This window comes from Coregonus clupeaformis, chromosome 9 (assembly GCF_020615455.1).
Source record: "Coregonus clupeaformis isolate EN_2021a chromosome 9, ASM2061545v1, whole genome shotgun sequence".
Taxonomy (NCBI): Eukaryota; Metazoa; Chordata; class Actinopteri; order Salmoniformes; family Salmonidae; genus Coregonus; species Coregonus clupeaformis.
Window position 1 is genome coordinate 9017046 of NC_059200.1, and position 20865 is coordinate 9037910.

At 42.6% G+C, this 20865-nt stretch overlaps 1 protein-coding gene and 1 pseudogene across 2 annotated transcripts; both read right to left on the reverse strand.

Annotated features, from left to right (window-relative positions):
- Positions 1 to 65: 65 nt before the first annotated feature.
- LOC121573694 (mitochondrial uncoupling protein 2) lies at positions 66 to 3601 on the reverse strand. Of its 2 annotated transcripts, XM_041885861.2 has the most exons (8): positions 3446 to 3601; positions 3113 to 3265; positions 2239 to 2439; positions 1418 to 1631; positions 1114 to 1311; positions 921 to 1022; positions 664 to 844; positions 66 to 420 (listed from the first exon to the last, which is right to left on the reverse strand). In XM_041885861.2, the coding sequence occupies exons 3-8, from the start codon at positions 2362 to 2364 to the stop codon at positions 306 to 308; spliced, it is 936 nt and encodes a 311-aa protein (XP_041741795.1). In that variant the 5' UTR covers positions 2365 to 2439; positions 3113 to 3265; positions 3446 to 3601; the 3' UTR covers positions 66 to 305. The 2 variants fall into 2 exon arrangements, with proteins under 2 accessions (XP_041741795.1, XP_041741796.1); XM_041885862.2 differs by lacking the exons at positions 3113 to 3265; positions 3446 to 3601 and adding an exon at positions 2969 to 3094.
- A 9047-nt stretch (positions 3602 to 12648) lies between these two features.
- LOC121574181 lies at positions 12649 to 13499 on the reverse strand (annotated as a pseudogene).
- Between the last annotated feature and the right edge of the window lie 7366 nt (positions 13500 to 20865).

Sequence of the window (20865 nt, forward strand, 5' to 3'; positions counted from 1 at the left end):
GAGAATGGTGTTCTTTACCAGTAGGTATAGGTGAGATTCTTGTGAAGTTACTTGCATAAAAGAAGTCAATTAAAAATATCAATTTTATTGTCAGAAGTTAGAGCTTAAAAAGACAATAGAAAGAACAGCTTTTCAGTCTCAGGAACACACTTGAGTGAAAGGTGAATGAAGGAACATACTTGAGTGAAAAATGGTTTAAAAATGGAAACTACAAGGGCCACAAAAAGGTATGTTCATTTTTTGTTGTTGAATAAAAGCAACCACATCAGCACAGAATCACCCTCCACTGCAGCCAATTGCCAGGTCTACAGAGGAGTGGTGTAGTTTTGGCGGCAAGCCATCATGGCACGTTTCAGCTGCTCATATGTAACAAACATCACCACGTTCCACGAGCCCAGTCGGAGGAAAGAGGGCATGAACCTGTAGGGAGAGAATTGAGACAACTCAGATCCAGGCAAAAGTTTCAATAAACCGGAGAAAGAAAACTAATTACCAGGTTGTTAGACATTCATGAATGTTACAAAGCAAGCAGCAACAGCGAACAAACCGCTAAAGCACTGATTGAGGTGTACGCGAGCCCGGCAAAATCATCCATCTGTTGCAACCTAATCCAGAAGACTACTCCCTAGCAACTAAAACACTTATTCATAACACATGGTTTACCCTTTGTAGAAGGCAATGGGTCCCTCCTTGGTCACCATGGCAATAGCACAGTTGAGGGCGTTGCTGTACTGGCCGAGGGCAGAGTTCATATATCTCGTCTTCACCACATCCACAGGAGAGGCAATCACAGTGGTGCAGAATCCTGCACCGAATGCAGATGTGAAGTGGCAGGGGAGGTCATCTGTAGGGTGAATGGGAAGGGTTAAGGAGAGGCATCACAATACCAGAGGGAAGCATGTGGCAAGGCAATGGCTCACCAGTCAGGGGTGTGTTTCTAATAAGTACGTCCTTGATTAGGTCATATGTAACCAGTTCAGTGCAGTTCACGATAGCATTGCGGGCAATGTTTGGGCCAGTACCTGCAAGGTGGGGATGGAAACGTTAGCAATACCACAGACAAAAACATTAGACAAAGGCACAAATGATCCGTGTGATCAAGCAAACAACCACCTCTCCACAGGCCACGCATGCCCTCTTCCTTGGCGATGGTCTTGTAGGCCTCCATGGTGCCATGGTAACGCCGGTTTGGCCCAGAGGAACTAGCCTGTGCCTGGAAGCGCACCTTCACCACATCTGTGGGTTGGGCTAATGCGACTGCCATGGCTCCAGTGGTACAGCCCGCCAGCAGGCGACTGCCAATCCCTACATCTGTAGAGAGAAATGGGCAGTCAGAACAGTGGGAGTAACTTTCAATAGAGAATTAGTATCGATTTAAAAGGTTGAGGTTGGCATACAGTATGTGACGTGTACTCACGGTCAGAGCCTTTGGTGTAGAATGACTTGACAGAGTCGTAGAGGCCAATGCGGACAGAGGCAAAGCTCATCTGCCTCTGGAGCCCTGCCACCAGCCCGCTGTAGAGGCTCCTGGCCCCCTCTGTACGCACCATGGTGGTGATGGTACCAAACACGCCCCGATACCGCACTGCTGTGCCATGACTAGCTGCCGCACCTTTCCCCTCTCCCTGGATCTGTGCAGAACAAAAGGGGCATGGAGAGACTTAACAGACACTGGGGAGGGAGCACTGGCGGATGTGGGAGGAGAATCCAGCCACAAGTGTCCACGATGCTAGGTCCAGGGCCTGCCGATTCCTAGGGCTTAACCATCACCTCCTGGACCGCTTAGTTGGGGGAAGGAAGTCAAGAGGGACAAAATTGAAAGAAATAGAAGGCGCAAGTCAGTTTTAATGTTGGCAAAATAAAATAAGGTGAATACAATTAACCAAAAATGAAAGGGGTCATCTTGGGTCAGTGATGGATTTGGGTATCATATTGTGGACCAACCAAGTTTCCAAATGTGGACCCATGACAGTAATAATGAGTTAAAGAGACAATATGATTGATACAGCAGTAATCTCTCAAGCATCCCTTAATCCCTTTTAGTATGATGGCTCATCACATTTGACCTGTCAAATGAGTTCTTTCACGTGATTTCATATGAGAAACGATGACCAGTTGCAACCACCCTGGGTCCCCAACGGCTGAAGAGGGCAATGCTTGGATTCTCCATTTAATGATGCTACAATAGAGGACCCCACCAGTTCATTTCAACAAAGAGCACATGCTCCTTAGGCTTACCTGTAGCCGGACTTTGGCTGTGTCCAATGGAAAGGTGAATAGGTCAGCAATGCAGGCCGCTGTTCCAGCACCGATAAACTTCACAGCAGCGGTTGGGGGCACGTCCGTAGGTCTGAATCCAACCATTTTATCAAGATGAATGGAATGTGAATATTTAAGAAGACTGATGAGGTGAAGACGAGACAGGGAAGGGAGCCAATTCTGAAAAGGGAGGGACAACACATTAATAATTTTACAAATAAATGGCAATAGTCATCATTTCACTGACATGTTGCTATATCACAATTGTATGTTGGCACAACAAGTGACTAGACTATTGGAGCCTACCGTTGACCTAAGAACATACTGTCCTCAAGGGGCCCAAGCATGTGGAGGAGGGGCAGCAAACTGTTGTTTCAACAGACCTAGCTCTGTGGTCTACTCAATTTGCGGAACTGTTATGAGACAGTGGATCCGCCTGTTGCCATTGGCGGATCCGCCTGTTGCCATGTCAGTAGTGCTTGACTAAACAAATGATTCAAGTCAACAAAGGGAGAGCTGTACCGTTTATGCGATGCTAAACAGATACAATGAGCAAACTATTCAGCCAACACTGTGCGTGCAGGGATAAAATGTAGCGACCGGAAAACTAAAGTATGAACGCCACAACTTCAAAATAACAGACAAGCCTATATTAAAATGTTGAATTATAATACAATTAACGTTGGAGACATTTAAACTTCCTATTTACCTTCTAAAAATGTGGCTTTTACATCTGGAGGTCGGGCGAAAGAAATAGCTTTATACAACCGTTTTTTTAAAGCAATGTTGCACTTGAAGTTGCCACAATGTCTCGTTAGCATAATCCAGTTCCTGTAAAGTATGAATACTTTACCTTCACTTAAGACACCCGGACGGTGAAGGCAGAGATCAGGATTCTCTAAAGGTGTGTCTCTGGTCGAAATTACTTTGAACTATGATTTGGTTGCCTTTTTCTTCCATAGAAAAACGTTCTAAAACGATGTATCCAAGAAACATACTACACATTCTGAAAAACAAGACGGCAACAGGCTTAGTCAACATCTGTAGCCAACACCAACCAGTATACAAGAACATAAAAACACGGTATCACAGCATAACCAGTAACATCAATTATTTAACTTTACATTACATTCTCCATCACTAAACCTTTGACAGGTCGTCTGTAGGCCTATGAACATATGTTTACCGTAAATAGAAGAGTGAAAAGTTGGATCAGGAAAAAACTATGTGAAATCCTTTTGTGTTGATGCCTCGTTATAACACGTGAATTCCTAACCTATAGAGTGAATCCTCGAGTCATACAGCGGTAAAAGAACAGCAGTAGGTTTTTTATAACCCCTTAAACCCTGTTACGTCATGAGAGGGCAGCTGTGTTTGTTCTCAGCACATGCTGGTTGGCGGATACGAGCCAAACTGGCCCTGCCCTGGTCTCGCGTTCACCTTCTAGCTGCTTGTGATTGGCCCATTCAATTGCCACACCTCCACCATTCCACACCACTTCCACCAATACATGTAATGGGTTAATTGCATAATATTTAATTAAATGTTAAATTGTTTATTATAAACTGGGTGGTTCGAGCAATGAATGCTGATTGGCTGACAGTCGTGGTATATCAGATCGTAGTATAGCACCAGTATGACCCGAACATTTTTTTTACTGCTCTAATTATGTTGGTAACCAGTTTATGATAGCAATAAGGCACCTCTGGGGTTTGTGGTACAGTGCATTCGGAAAGTATTCAGACCCCTTCACCTTTTCCACATTTTGTTACGTTACAGCCTTATTCTAAAATTGATTAAGTTGTATGTTTTTCCTCATCAATCTACACACAATACCCCATAATGACAAAGCAAAAACAGGTTTTTAGAATTTTTTGCTAACAAAAAATAAACTGAAATATTACATATACATAAGTATTCAGACCGTTTACTTAGTACTTTGTTGAAGCACATTTGGCAGAGATTACAGCGTAGAGTCTTCTTGGGTATGACACTACAAGCTTGGCACACCTGTATTTGGGGAGTTTCTTCCATTCTTCTCTGCAGATCCTCTCAAGCTCTGTCAGGTTGGATGGGGAGCGTCGCTGCACAACTATTTTCAGGTCTCTCCAGAGATGTTTGATCGGGTTCAAGTCTGGGCTCTGGCTGGGCCACTCAAGGACATTCAGAGACTTGTCCCGAAGCCACTCCTGCGTTGTCTTGGCTGTGTGCTAAGGGTCGTTGTCCAGTTGGAAGGTGAACATTCGCCCCCAGTCTGAGGTCCTGAGCGCTCTGGAGCAGGTTTTCATCAAGGATCTCTCTGTACTTTGCTCCGTTCATCTTTCCCTTGATCCTGACTAGTCTCCCAGTCCCTGCCTCTGAAAAATATCCCCACAGCATGATGCTGCCACCAACATGCTTCACCATAGGGATGGTGCCAGGTTTCCTCCAGACGTGAAGCTTGGCATTCAGGCCAAAGAGTTCAATCTTGGTTTCATCAGACCAGAGAATCTTGTTTCTCATGGTCTGAGAGTTAGGTGCATTTTGGCAAATTCCAAGCGAATGTCATGTGCCTTTTACTTCCGTCTGGCTACCATAAAGGCCTGATTGGTGGAGTGCTGCAGAGATGGTTGTCCTTCTGGAAGATTCTCCCATCTCCACAGAATAACTCTGGAGCTCTGTCAGAGTGACCATCGGGTTCTTGGTCACCTCCCTGACCAAGGCCCTTGTCCCCCGATTGCTCAGTTTGGCCGGGCGGCCAGCTCTAGGAAGAGTCTTGGTGGTTCCAAACTTCTTCAATTAAAGAATGATGGAGGCCACTGTGTTCTTGGGACCTTCAATGCTGAAGAAATTGTTTGGTACCCTTCCCCAGATCTGTGCCTCGACACAATCCTGTCTCGGAGCTCTGCGGACAATTCCTGGCTTGGTTTTTGCTCTGACATGCACTGTCAACTGTGGGACCTTATATTGACAGATGTGTGCCTTTCCAAATCATGTCCAATCAATTGAACTTACCACAGGTGGACTCCAATCAAGTTGTAGAAATATCTCAAGGCTTATCAACGAAAACAGGATGCACCGGAGCTCAATTTTGTGTCTCATAGCAAAGGGTCTGAATACTTATGTAAATCGGGTATTTCAGTTTTTTGTTTTTAATACATTTTCTAAAATTTATAAAAACCTGTTTTTGCTTTGTCATGGGGTATTGTGTGTAGATTGATGAGGAATATGTTTTATTTAATCCATTTTAGAATAAGGCTTTAATGTAACAAAATGTGGAAAAAGTCAAGTGGTCTGAATACTTTCTGAATGCACTGTACATGGTCAATATACCACTGCTAAGGGCTGTATGTATCCAGGCTCTCCGCGTTGCATCGTGCGTGAGAATAGCCCTTAGCCGTGGTATATTGGCCATATACTACACCCCATCAGGCCTTATTGCTTAAATATAAACCAGTTAATGAACAAACAATGTGCTGTATATGCTCATATAGGCTATGCAGGTATAAAGGCAGTGACTGTATTCTCAAAACCATAGGCTATAAAATAAAATTGTATTGGTCCCGTACACATATTTTGCAAATTTTTATCGCAGGTGCAGTGAAACGCTTATGTTTCTAGCTCCAACAGTGCAGTAATACCTAACAATACAAAACAATACACACAAATAAAATGAAAATTCAAGAAACAAATTAAGAAATATCAGAATGAGCAATGTCAAAGTCCGGAATATATACAGTACCAGTCAAAAGTTTGGACACACTTACTCATTCAAGGGTTTTTCTGTATTCTTACTATTTGCTACATTGTAGAAAAATAGTAAAGACATCAAAACTATGAAATAACACATATGTTATCATGTAGTAACCAAAAAAGTGTTAAACAAATCAAAATGTTTTTTATATTTGAGATTCTTCAAAGTAGCCACCCTTTGCCTTGATGACAGCTTTGCACACTCTTGGCATTCTCTCAACCAGCTTTATGAGGTAGTCACCTGTAATGCATTTCAATTAACAGGTGTGCCTCGTTAAAACTTAATTTGTGGAATTTCTTTCCTTCTTAATGCGTTTGAGCCAATCAGTTGTGTTGTGACAAGGTAGGGTGGGTATACAGAAGATAGCCCTATTTGGAAAAAGACCAAGTCCATATTATGGCTAGAACAGCTAAAATAAGCAAAGAGAAATGACAGTCCATCATTACTTGAAGACATGAAGGTCAGTCAATCTGGAAAATTTCAAGAACTGAACGTTTCTTAAAGTGCAGTTGCAAAAACCATCAAGCAATTTGATGAAACTGGCTCTCATGAGGACCGCCACAGGAAAGGAAGACCCAGTTACCTCTGCTGCAGAGGATAAATTCATTAGAATAACGCACCTCAGATTGCAGCCCAAATAAATGCTTCACAGAGTTCAAGTAACAGACACATCTCAACATCAACTGTTCAGAGGAGACTGCGTGCACAATTTGTGATTTTTGGTTCCAACCGCCGTGTCTTCGTGAGTTGCAGAGAAGGTGAATGGATGATCTCTGTATGTGTGGTTCCCACCGTAAAGCATGGAGGAGGTGTGATGGTGTAGGGGTGCTTTGCTGGTGACACTGTCTGTGATTTATTTAGTATTCAAGGCACACTTAACCAGCATGGCTACCACAGCATTCTGCAGCGATACGCCATCCCATCTGGTTTGTGCTTAGTGAGACTATCATTTGTTTTTCAACAGGACAATGACCCAACACACCTCCAGGCTGTGTAAGGGCTATTTGACCAAGAAGGATAATGATGGAGTGCTGCATCAGATGACCTGGCCTCCACAATCACCCGACCTCAACCCAATTGAGATGGTTTGGGATGAGTCGGACCACAGAGTGAAGGGAAAGCAGCCAACAAGTGCTCAGCATATGTGGGAACTCCTTCAAGACTGTTGGAAAAGCATTCCAGGTGAAGCTGGTTGAGAGAATGCTAAGAGTGTGCAAAGCTGTCATCAAGGCAAAAGGTGGCTACTTTGAAGAATCTAAAATCTAAAATATATTTTGATTTGTTTAACACTTTTTTGATTCCATATGTGTTATTTCATAGTTTTGATGTCTTCACTATTATTCTACAATGTAGAAAATAGTAGAAATAAAGAAAAACCCTTGAATGAGTAGGTGTGTCCAAAGTTTTGACTGGTACTGTATATATATATATATATATATATATATATATATATATATATATATATATATATAGGCTATATAATGGTGTGTATCTACAGTATGGACAGTATACAGTGCATTCAGAAAGTATTCAGACCCCTTCCCTTTAAAAAAAAAAAACAGAAATATCTTATTTACATAAGTATTCAGACCCTTTGCTATGAGACTCGAAATTGAGCTCAGGTGCATCCTGTTTCCATTGATAATCCTTGAGATGTTTCTACAACTTGATTGGAGTGCAGCTGTGGTAAATTCAATTGATTGGACATGATTTGGAAAGGCACACGCCTGTCTATATAAGGTCCCACAGTTGACAGTGCATGTCAGAGCAAAAACCAAGCCATGAGGTCGAAGGAATTGTACGTAGAGCTCAGAGACAGGATTGTGTCGAGGCACAGATCTGGGGAAGGGTGCCAATAAATTTCTGCAGCATTGAAGGTCCCCAAGAACACAGTGGCCTCCATCATTCTTAAATGGAAGAAGCTTGGAACCACCAAGACTCTTCCTAGAGCTGGCCGCCCAGCCAAATTGAGCAATGGGGGAGAAGGGCCTTGGTCAGGGAGGTGACCAAGAACTCAATGGTCACTCTGACAGAGCTCCAGAGTTCCTCTGTGGAGATGGGAGAACCTTCCAGAAGGACAACCATCTCTGCAGCACTCCACCAATCACGCCTTTATGGTAGAGTGGCCAGCGGAAGCCTCTCCTCAGAAAAGGGCACATAACAGCCTGCTTGGAGTTTGCCAAAATGCACCTAAAAGGACTCTCAGACCATCAGAAACAAGATTCTCTGGTCTGATGAAACCAAGATTGAACTCTTTGCCCTGAATACCAAGCGTCACATCTGGAGGAAACCTGGCACCATCCCTACGGTAAAGCATGTTGGTGGCAGCATCATGCTGTGGGGATGTTTTTCAGCGGCAGGGACTGGGAGACTAGTCAAGGGAAAGATGAACGGTGCAAAGTACAGAGAGATCCTTGATGAAAACCTGCTCCAGAGCGCTCAGGACCTCAGACTGGGGCAAAGGTTCACCTTCCAACAGGACAGCGACCCTAAGCACACAACTAAGACAACGCAGGAGTGGCTTTGGGAAAAGTCTCTGAATGTCCTTGAGTGGCCCAGCCAGAACCCGGACTTGAACCTGATCGAACATCTCTGGAGAGACCTGAAAATAGCTGTGCAGCGACGCTGCCCATCCAACCTGACAGAGCTTGAGAGGATCTGCAGAGAAGAATGGGGAAAAACTCCCCAAATACAGGTGTGCCAAGCTTGTAGTGTCATACCCAAGAAGACTCTAGGCTGTAATCGCTGCCAAAGGTGCTTCAACAAAGTACTGAGTACAGGGTCTGAATATTTGTAATACAATTGCAAAAAATTCTAAAAACCTTTTGTCATTATGGGGTATATGTAGATTGATGAGGAAATAAAAACAATTTAATACATTTTTTCTCTCATCCATCTACACACAATACCCCATAATGACAAAGTGAAAACAATGTTTTTAGACATTTTTGCAAATATATTGAAAATGAAATACAGAAATATATAATTTACATAAGTATTCACACCCCTGAGTCAATACATGTTAGAATCACCTTTTGCAGCGATTACAGCTGTGAGTCTTTCTGAGTAAGTCTCTAAGAGCTTTGCACACATGGATTGTACAATATTTCCCCATTATTCTTTTCAAAATTTTCAAGCTCTGTCAAATTGTTTGTTGATCATTGCTAGACAACCATTTTCAAGTCTTGCCATAGATTTTTAAGCAGATTTAAGTCAAAACTATCTTGGCCATTTAGGAACATTCACTGTCTTCTTGGTAAGCAACTCAGTGTAGATTTGGCCTTGTGTTTTAGGTTATTGTCCTGCTGAAAGGTGAATTCATCTCCCAGTGTCTGGTGGAAAGCAGACTGAACCAGGTTTTCCTCTAGGATTTTGCCTGTGCTTAACTCCATTCAGTTAATTTTTTATCCTGAAAAACTCCCCAGTCCTTAACGATTACAAGCATACCCATAACATGATGCAGCCACCACTATGCTTGAAAACATGAAGAGTGGTACTCAGTGATGTGTTGTATTGGATTTGCCCCAAACATAACCCTTTGTATTGAGGACAAAAAGTGAATTGCTTTGCCACTTTTTTTGCAGTATTACTTTAGTCCAATAATGGTGAAATCCCTGAGTGGTTTCCTTCCTCTCTGGCAACTGAGTTAGGAAGGAGGCTTGTATCTTTGTAGTGACAGGGTGTATTGATACACCATCCAAAGTGTAATTAATAACTTCACCATGCTCAAAGGGATATTCAATGTCTGCTTTTTTATTTTTACCCATCTACCAATAGGTGCCCTTCTTTGCGAGGCATTGAAAAACCTCCCTGGTCTTTGTGGTTGAATCTGTGTTTGAAATTCACTGCTCAAGTGAGGAACCTTACAGATAATTGTATGTCTGGGGTACAAAGATGAGGTAGTCATAAAACAAATTATGTTAAACACTATTATTGTACACAGAGTGAGTCCATGCAACTTATTATGTGACTTGTTAAGCAGATATTTACTCCTGAACTTATTTAGGCTTGCCATAACAAAGGGGTTGAATACTTATTGACTCATGACATTTCAACTTTTCATTTTTAATTCGTAAAAACGTAATCCCACTGACATGAGGGGTATTGTGTGTAGGCCAGTGACAAAACATCTCAATTTAATCAATTTTAAATTCAGGCTGTAACACAACAAAATGTGGACCAAGTCAAGGGGTGTGAATACTTTCTGAAGGGTGAGCCTTGACTAGAATACTGATATATACATATGAAGTGGGTAAGTGGCCAGTGTTCAATGACTATGTACAGTACATAGGGCAGTAGTCTCTAAAGGTGCAGATATATACCATCTATAACAACACAATTCCACATGCCACTTTATTGTCAGGATTGTTCATTGTTTTATTCCCAAACTCAAGTCTAGAACTCAGGATTGCCCATCTTAATCTTTTCTTTTTATTGGCCAGTCTGAGATATGGCTTTTTTTTTGCAACTCTGCCTAGAAGGTCAGCATCCCGGAGTCGCCTCTTCACTGTTGACGTTGAGACTGGTGTTTTGCGGGTACTATTTAATGAAGCTGCCAGTTGAGGACCTGTGAGGCGTCTGTTTCTCAAACTAGACACTCTAATGTATTTGTCCTCTTGCTCAGTTGTGCACCGGGGCCTCCCACTCCTCTTTCTATTCTGGTTAGAGCCAGTTTGTGCTGTTCTGTGAAGGGAGTAGTACACAGCGTTGTACGAGATCTTCAGTTTCTTGGCAATTTCTCGCATGGAATAGCCTTCATTTCTCAGAACAAGAATAGACTGACGAGTTTCAGAAGAAAGTTATTTGTTTCCGGCCATTTTGATTCTGTAATAGAACCCACAATTGCTGATGCTCCAGATACTCAACTAGTCTCAAGAAGGCCAGTTTTATTGCGTCTTTAATCAGCACAACAGTTTTCAGCTGTGCTAACATAAATTGCAAAAGGGTTTTCTAATGATCAATTAGCCTTTTAAAATGATAAACTTGGATTAGCAAACACAACGTGCCATTGGAACACAGGACTGATGGTTGCTGATAATGGGCCTCTTACGCCTATGTAGATATTCCATTCAAAATCAGCCGTGTCCAGCTACAATAGCCGTTTCCAACATGAACAATGTCTACACTGTATTTCTGATCAATTTTATGTTATTTTAATGGACAAAAAAATTGCTTTTCTTTCGAAAACAAGGACATTTCTAAGTGACCCCAAACTTTTGAACTGTAGTGTATGTTATTTTAACATCCCACTGGGCACAAACTGGTTGAATCAACATTGTTTCCACTTCATTTCAACCCCAAAAAAATCTATGTGATGACGTTGAATCAATGTGGAAAACTGATTCGATATGAAAAAAGTAATCGACATAAGGACATTTCGTATTTTTTACATAAATCCAATGACATGGTGACATTTGTATTTTATTTCACATTAGTTGACAACTCAACCAAATGTAAATTCAAACTAGAAGTTGAACTGATGCCTGTGCCCAGTGGGATGTCTTGGTTGTTTTGAAGTTGGACAAGACGGGCATGCTATGAAAGTAATTCAATTTATGAATCTGATCAAGCTGTAGAAAATATGTGTGGATGTACTAACTTTCAACTTAATGTACCCTTAAGTCTAGTCACATGATTGGAGCACTGACCACCACCACCTCCACACATGGTTAATCATTAAGCCTCTGGCTTTATCAGCAGCCACAGGGGTCCCGGGCTGAGAAGGACCTTCACTGGGAATCAATCAGCTTCCTCAACAGACAAGCTGCCTCGGGATAATAAGGAAAATGTGACACACTCACAACGACGCACGGCTGAAATGATCAAGGTCCCTGAGAGGATAAATAAGTATTACTTTAAAACATGAAATTATATTTAAAAAACAACAGTGCTATAGAACTTTAAGCACTTGACTCTGTTCCTGGCTTTACTTGCCTCTTACCAGTCTCTCGAATATTATTGGAAGAAATTATTTGGGTCACCAAGTCAATAGGGGTCTGCAGTTTGCAAGCTCACATAGGACACTTTTGTATGCATATGCCACTCTAAAAGACAGGATATAGATTGCAAACATGCTCCATTTTGTAAAAGAAAGCAGGTGTGTATCGATTAAACTCTGCCCCACTGCCACTCCCAGGTTGCTTTTCTTTAGTGGTCAAAATTGAATTTTCCAGAGAGAGGATTAATCCCATTAGATAAGGAGTTGTGAGTTAGAGAAGTATAGCACCAACCTACCATTTAGAATTGAGTTTGACAGAAAAAAACAACCCAATTGGGAAAAAAGGGCAGCTTTATTTATATCTATATTTTAGGTAAACTGAATCTATTCCATTTGCATTGCAATATCATTCATAACCTGATTATGAGGTCTCGACCAGCGACAAACCAAGCTTTCACATCTAAATGAAAAAAACGCCACATGTAAACAAATACATAGAAATATAAACTGCTTCATCATAAGCGCAAAACATAATCATAAGTGTAGAACTGTAAACATTTCTTTACACAAAGGAAAATAATTAGGGAGAATAAGAGGAAAGGTCTATGGCTCCGCTCTTCTATTGAAAAGTGGCCATCATTTCACAGGCCATTTGCTGCCAGACCAGTTCTTGTTTTGTCACCACTCCTCTTGCTTCTGTGCTTGCTGACTGAGATTGCTACTCACCTTTCCAAAGGACCCGCACCCCTTCATCTCGGGTGATGGTCCGGTAGGCATCCATGGTGCCGTTGTATCTCTTTACCCCGTCAGCCAGACATACTTGAGCCTGGAAACGCACCTTGACCACGTCTGTGGGCTGAGCAAACATCACAGCCATTGCTCCAGTGGTGCAGCCTGCCATGAGCCGAGTAATGATTCTAGCGCCTGAAGAGAGGTGTGCACAGTCAGTTATGGGTCCCCAATAAATGAAGTGTATGTTAGAGGTCAACACAAGTGAGGTTATAAGGTTATAAATGAGAGCCACGAGTGTAGAACTGCTTCATGGAGTCGTAGAGGCCGATACGGACGGATGCGAAGCTCATCTGCCTATGAAGCCCAGCCCCCAGCCCGTTGTAGAGGCTACGGGCCCCTTCCATACACACCATGGTGGTGATGGTACCAAACACGCCCGATACATTTATATTACTGATACCTCACAGCCTGGGCCCCATGCCCCAACTGAGCCTCCCCTTGAATCTGGAATACAAAGTAGATGCTGACACCTGACTGGGGGATGTTCACCACGAATTGCGCTTACTCATATTCAATCTACATTTGAATTGATTTGTGCAGATCTAATGATCAGTTTTAACCAAGGCCACCTAGCCTCTCATCCATCCTCTCCCCTTACCTGTAGTCTGACTTTGGCCGTAGCCAAGGGGAAGGTCACAAGGTCTGCGATGCAGCCTGCTGTGCCTGCACCAACAAACTTGACAGCCATTGTTGGCGCCAGATCTGTGGGTTTCATTCCAACCATAGCTGTGCCGGAGATGGGTAGCTTGAGTTCAACACAATCAACTCAACAGTAGAACGACGAGGATCAATCTGCTAAGCAACTCTGTCTTTACCTGAGGGGTCAGGACACAGAGAAAATGATTTGATAATCTACTATCACATCACACAGAGCTCTTTTCATAAAGACAGGACAGGTGACAGCTTGTATTTCAACATTCCAATACATTGCATATGAATTTGCACATATACTTGTATGGTTAAGATTCCTTCTGCTTAATATAAGGATTTTGATGTATAGCATTTACTTTTACTCAAGTATGACAATTTAGTATTTTTTCCACCTTTGCTGAAAATAATACCACTCATTACTATTGGTTACTCCAACAGTTTCTGCTAGTCTTACCATAGGTACCATTTCTCCTGGTATTACCATCAAGTAGACCTACTGTTGCTACTTCTTTTTAAATTGAAACCAATTTTAACTGAACAAGATGACATAGGTGACTTGTAAAACAAATTGTCAAAAAAAAACAGCTTTAAGTGTCGGATATAAAACTCAAGTGTATGCTAAAAGTGTTAATGGTCTTCTTCTTTCATATATGAATGCAGTTAATCTATATATTTACCTGTTGACATTTTGTAGGAAAATTGTAATCCAATATATGACAGCAATTTATTTTATTTTATTGTCCTTAATTTGTTACTCCTGTTTGTGTTTTGTCCTTGCTGTTTGAGGGTGGTGAACATTTGCCAAAGGGCTCCTTAATTTATAGTCACATCTTGCGCGCTGCAGCTCAGGACTGCCGTAAAGTTGCGTAGTGGGTCACATCATAATGCTATGTTTATCTCAAATCAAGTGTTTACGGTAGGATAACAAGTTCTGGTCGGATTTACTGGGCTGTTATTCACTTGCCTGGCTACTCAAACTCCTTGCTCCGGCCAAACGCTACGCCACGCCCACTTACGTTAGTTTCTTCTCCGGTTCTATTAACCCCGTGTAGGCGTGTTTTGCAGAAGCTGGAAGTTGATTTCATTCGATTTGGAACCGGGCTGTCTCTCGGGCGTGAGCCAGGTGCCCCGCTCTGTCCAACGGCGAACTCGGCTCAACACAAAAATGTAGTAATTAGTAGGATTCTGTGTTTTCCCATACAAAAGTGATTGCTTTTGATAAAATATATATATCTAAAAAAATCTGCCTTCCCAATGATACTATTTTGAAAATTCAAACATTTATTTTATGGAGAAGAGATGTATGTTTCTGGATGATGCATGATGCTGCCTTGTTGACAACATGCAGATTACTGTTTGAGAAAGGCGCTCTTCCCCTCCCGGCTTTTGCCGATGACATGATGGCCATTACCCGGTTCAACCCAAGCCAGCGTAAAAGAGCTCCCTCGTTGAGTCTGGATCTGAGTACTTCCCAGATGATTTCTAGAATGGAAATCTATTCTAGACAGTCTGATTGGTCAGAGAAACCGATAGGTTGGGCCAGAGCCAGAAAACGCGTGGGTAATGCTGCGTTTAAAAAAAGTATTAATTAGCTTTGATACTCTGATTGGTTAGAGATGATCCAAACGCTGATTACTTTGTTTTGTACAACACCGCTCATTTTGACATCACCACAAACAACTTTAAATATGGCCGTCTCAGACTGAAGTATGTAGTGAAAGATACAGCAGCGGAATAATTCTGTTTGAGTAGTCAGGCAAGTTGTTTACTGTATCTGCACTTTCAAAAATGCTGACCAGAAGTTATTACTAAACTTGTGAAGTTGTTCATATTACTAGTGAAGGTCTTCATTCTAAACATGTGATGTTGTTCATTATGCACTTGGGCCATTTCAGACATGCTCTCCACAGGTTACTAAGCAGAGTAGGATAGAAGTCAGTCAATTTCAGCCTGTATGAGACCATGTTTTTTATCTACTTTTACATTCAGTGAATTTCATATAATTTAATTTGTCTCACTAAAAGATAATAATAGGCCTACAAGATCCACATTTAGTATTCCAGAAACAATATGCTATGAAACATCAAATTATTAAAACCATTATAATATTATTTCTTTCAAACACAGATCGAACTGCTGTTCACTGAGCTCTTGAAATAGACTTACACTTGGTTTAAAATAGGCTATAGACTTTTTTTCAATTTAGAAAAATTATAGAATCTGTGATATTGTTTTTTAATAAGATGGGCATGTACAGTATTTATGTTCGTAAACAGCCGCATGCTTAATTATTTCTTTCACACGTGACGAACATAACAATGACACATCATCTGTCATCTCTTCAACACAGATAATTAATTGACATATTACCTAGTATCCCGCTTACATTTAAGCACACTCACATGTTATTGGTCACAGAATATAAAATAGGTGAGAGTCTAGCCAATCAGGCTGAGGGGCTTGTCTGGATTCCCCAAATTCTCTTACTTTTTTTTCAATAGGTCAGTGAGTGAAGAACTCTCACTACTCTTAGTCCTAGACTGGAATGTGTAAGAGGGTCTGGATGAATGAATTTCGTTTTCCTTGATGGGACCATAACTGAATATCATCAATGATATTCAAGAAATACCTGTAGCTCCAAATTGTGAATAATGCACATTATGTGGCAGTGGCAGACCAATAGATAATTTCACATATCCTTTCTCATTGGTTGTTGTCCACATTTGTTTCTCTCATGCCAATCTCAGTTTTGTAAGCTCCTTCATTGCAGAACCATCAATGTAATGCTCACAGTGTGTTGTGACTAATCTGAGATGGATCATAGCCACTAATTATGGGCCAGGGCCAGCACATACCTGATAAAAATCTGATATACAATAATACATCATTGATAATTAGTGGCTCTCATCCAGAGCCTTTTATCATATGCACCAGTCTCACAGATTTGGGGTGATTTTGTAGGCCTGGTATTTCAAAATAACAGTATGTACTGAGACTCTTTCTTACTCCCCTCAACCCACCCTTGAACCCCCTATTAAACTTAAATGTTCTCTTCCAAGTGAGGGAACCTCAATGCTCCACAGCCAATCCATACACTGGGCTGAGGTGGGAGGGTTTTCAGGGCATCTGTATGCAATCAATCAGAGCACTTACCATCTGTCCAAGAACCACGTCATAAAGGACTTTAGAGCTGCCAGAGTTCACTCAGTTCCTCTTCAAAAGTTTGAACCGGACACTAAAGATGTATGGACTGAGGGAAATTATTGTTTTACAAAGCGAGTATACCTGATACCACCTCAAACGAACTTGAATGGTCACAAAGTGTGAACACTGAAAGAGTGGACTGATTTATTTGAGTGAAGTCAACCCCAGACTCTGAAGGGCTGTCCTAGGCCAGCACAATGGATGCTTGACCTTTCTTTGGGACTCAAATAGAAGTGCAAATTAATGTTACAAAGGCTTTGCCAATTACTCATTATACTGTGTGAAATAGTTCATCTGTCTATGGACTGTTTCCAAATTTCAAATCCAAGGAAATCAGCTGCTTAGAAAAAAAAATTCTGCTCAGTGTGTGTGCGTGCATGCGTGTGTGAAAAGGAGGCTGGAGCTCAGTGTATGTGGAAGAAGTATGTAAAAATTATATGTATCAATAACACACTGACTCAACAGCCACCCAAAAGCATTGGAACACACCACTACACCATAGCTCTGCCTTTGTTCAAGCTCCACAAGGCACTTCCACAGAAATCACTGGCATGCAGTTTGGGCATACTTTGACACATTACAGGGGGAGGAGAGACGGAGCTGCTAATGCCACCTGTCTGTCTTCTTTCTCCAGCTGGAACCAGTTTCCCTGACACATCCTATGAACTTTATACACACACAGGTAAATAACCAAACTATCCTCTACCTCACCAGCCTGCCCTGCCCTCACTTCTCTTCCCGTCTGAAACTTAAAATGATACCAAGATTCCAAAAGTTCCAAGATGGCGTAGTAGTGCAGTTCTGTTTTTGTCGTGTGTCTGTAAATAGCCTGTAAATACCCTGTTTTTTTGTATTTTTCGTACATATTTCCCTATCAGACTTTTCATCCTTCTACAAAATATACTTTCCTGCAACCTGCCTCACTCAATGTGGAACGGATTCTATTATTGACTTACCTTTTATCTAGAATCTCCAGTTGAAACTAGCTAGCCAGCTAACTAGCTACTTGCTATTAGCCACAGTTAGCGGTATTTCACCCAGAACATTGGATTTTTTTTCTGCGGGATTAATTTAATCACTGGACATTAATCACCGGATATTTGGCCAGTCTGCACAGCGCGTTATCGACCCAGAACATATCAGTTTTTCTGCCGGAATCACTGAATCACTGGACCTTCAACTCTGGTTTCATCGCTACCAGCTAGCTGCAACAAAATGGACGCTGTGGTCTGGCTAATCATCCTGAGCTAGGCCCATCTCCCGGCTATCTATCTCTCTGTCAACCGGACGGGACCACCTAGTGTTGACACGGAGCCCCGCCGATCCTACACGACTGGTCTGCCGACGAAATCGTCTGATGTGGTTACGACGTCGACCACGAAGATTCCATCTGCTAGCCCCGGCCCGCTAGCACACGCTAGCCGTGGCCTCTTACTCGCTATTGCTTTAGCAGCCTCCGAACTATCCTATTGCTGTTCACCAGACCTTTGATAACTCAGCTACACAGCTGATGTCTGCTGGACTGTTCCTTTTTACGGTACTACATCCTGTTTATGTTTAGCCTCAGCCCAAACATGGTTAGCTTATTGTTGTTTCGGTTATTTCTAATTGTACTATTTCACTGTAGATCCCCCAGCCCAGCTAAACCTGCCTTAGATAGCTCCTTTGTCCCACCCCCCATACACGCGGAGACCGACTCAATTGATGCCTCCAATGATGCTATCTCTTTCATTGTTACCCAACGCTTAGGTTTACCTCCACTTTACTCATATCCTTCCATATCCTTGTCTGTACATAATGCCCTGAATCTTTTCTACAACACCCGGAAATCTGCCCCCTTTATTCTATGTACCCAACGCACTAGAAGACCAGTTCTTAAAGCCTTTAGCCGTATCCTTATTCTAGTCCTCCTCTGTTCCTCTGGTGATGTAGAGGCTAACCCAGGCCCTGCAGCCCTCAGTATCACTCCTACTCCCCAGGCGCTATCATTTGCTGACTTCTGTAATCGCAAAAGTCTTGGTTTCTTGCACATAAATATCAGAAGTCTACTTCCTAAGTTTGAGTTATTCACTGCGTTAGCACACTCCGCCAACCCTGATGTTCTAGCAGTGTCTGAATCCTGGCTCAGGAAGGCCACCAAAAATTCTGAAATTTCCATCCCCAACTATAACATTTTCCGTCTAGATAGAACTGCCAAAGGGGGTGGAGTTGCAATCTACTGTAGAGATAGCCTGCAGAGCTCTATCATACTATCCAGGTCTGTGCCCAAACTGTTTGAGCTTCTACTTCTAAAAATCCACCTTTCCAGAAATAAGTCTCTCACTGTTGCCGCTTGCTACAGACCCCCCTCAGCCCCCAGCTGTGCCCTGGACACCATATGTGAATTGATTGCCCCCCATTTATCCTCAGAGTTCGTACTGCTTGGTGACCTAAATTGGGATATGCTTAATACCCCGGCCATCCTACAATCCAAACTAGATGCCCTCAACCTCACGCAAATTATCAACGAACCTACCAGGTACAACCCTAAATCCGTAAACATGGGTACCCTCATAGATATCATCCTGACTAACATACCCTCTAAATACACCTCAGCTGTCTTCAACCAGGATCTCAGCGATCACTGCCTTATTGCCTGCGTCCGTAACGGGTCAGCGGTCAAACGACCACCCCTCATCACTGTCAAACGCTCCCTAAAACACTTTAGCGAGCAGGCCTTCCTAATTGACCTGGCCCAGGTATCCTGGATGGATATAGATCTCATTCCGTCAGTAGAGGATGCCTGGTTGTTCCTTAAAAGTAATTTCCTCACAATCTTAAATAAACATGCCCCATTCAAAAAATACAGAACTAAGAACCGATATAGCCCCTGGTTCTCCTCAGACTTGACTGCCCTTGACCAGCACAAAAACATCCTGTGGCGTACTGCATTAGCATCAAATAGCCCCCGCGATATGCAACTTTTCAGGGAAGTTAGGAACCAATATACACAAGCAGTCAGGAAAGCAAAGGCTAACTTTTTCAAACAGAAATTTGCATCCTGTAGCACTAACTGCAAAAAGTTTTGGGACACTGTAAAGTCCATGGAGAATAAGAGCACTTCCTCCCAGCTGCCCACTGTACTGAGGCTAGGAAACACTATCACCACCGATAAATCTACAATAATCGAGAATTTCAACAAGCATTTTGCTACAGCTGGCCATGCTTTCCATCTGGCTACCACTACCCCGGCCACCAGCTCTGCACCCTCCGCTGCAACTTGCCCATGCCCCCCCCGCTTCTCCTTCACACAAATTCAGACAGCTGATGTTTTGAAAGCGCTGCAAAATCTGGACCCCTACAAATCAGCTGGGCTAGACAATCTGGACCCTTTCTTTCTAAAACTAGCCGCCGAAATTGTCGCAACCCCCTATTACTAGTCTGTTCAACCTCTCTTTCATAACGTCTGAGATCCCCAGAGATTGGAAAGCTGCCGCGGTCATCCCCCTCTTCAAAGGGGGTGACACTCTAGATCCAAACTGCTACAGACCTATATCCATCCTGCCCTGCCTTTCGAAAGTATTTGAAAGCCAAGTTAACAAACAGATCACTGACCATTTCGAATACCACCGTACCTTCTCCGCTATGCAATCCGGTTTCGAGCTGGTCATGGGTGCACTTCAGCCACGCTCAAGGTCCTAAACGATATTATAACCGCGATTGATAATAGACAGTACTGTGCAGCCGTCTTCATCGACCTGGCCAAGGCTTTCGACTCTGTCAACCACCGCATTCTTATTGGCAGACTAAATAGCCTTGGTTTCTCAAATGACTGCCTCGCCTGGTTCACCAACTACTTCTCGGATAGAGTTCAGTGTGTCAAATCGGAGGGCCTGTTGTCTGGACCTATGGCAGTCTCTATGGGGGTGCCACAGGGTTCAATTCTTGGGCCGACACTTTTCTCCGTGTACATCAATGATGTCGCTCTTGCTGCTGGTGACTCTCAGATCCACCTCTACGCAGACGACACCATTTTGTATACATCTGGCCCTTCATTGGACACTGTGTTAACAAACCTCCAAACGAGCTTCAATGCCATACAACACTCCTTCAGTAGCCTCCAACTGCTCTTAAACACTAGTAAAACTAAATGCATGCTTTTCAATCGAACGCTGCTGGCACCCGCCCACCTGACTAGAATCACCACTCTCGACGGGTCTGACCTAGAGTATGTGGACAACTACAAATACCTAGGTGTCTGGTTAGACTGTAAACTCTCCTTCCAGACTCACATAAAGAATCTCCAATC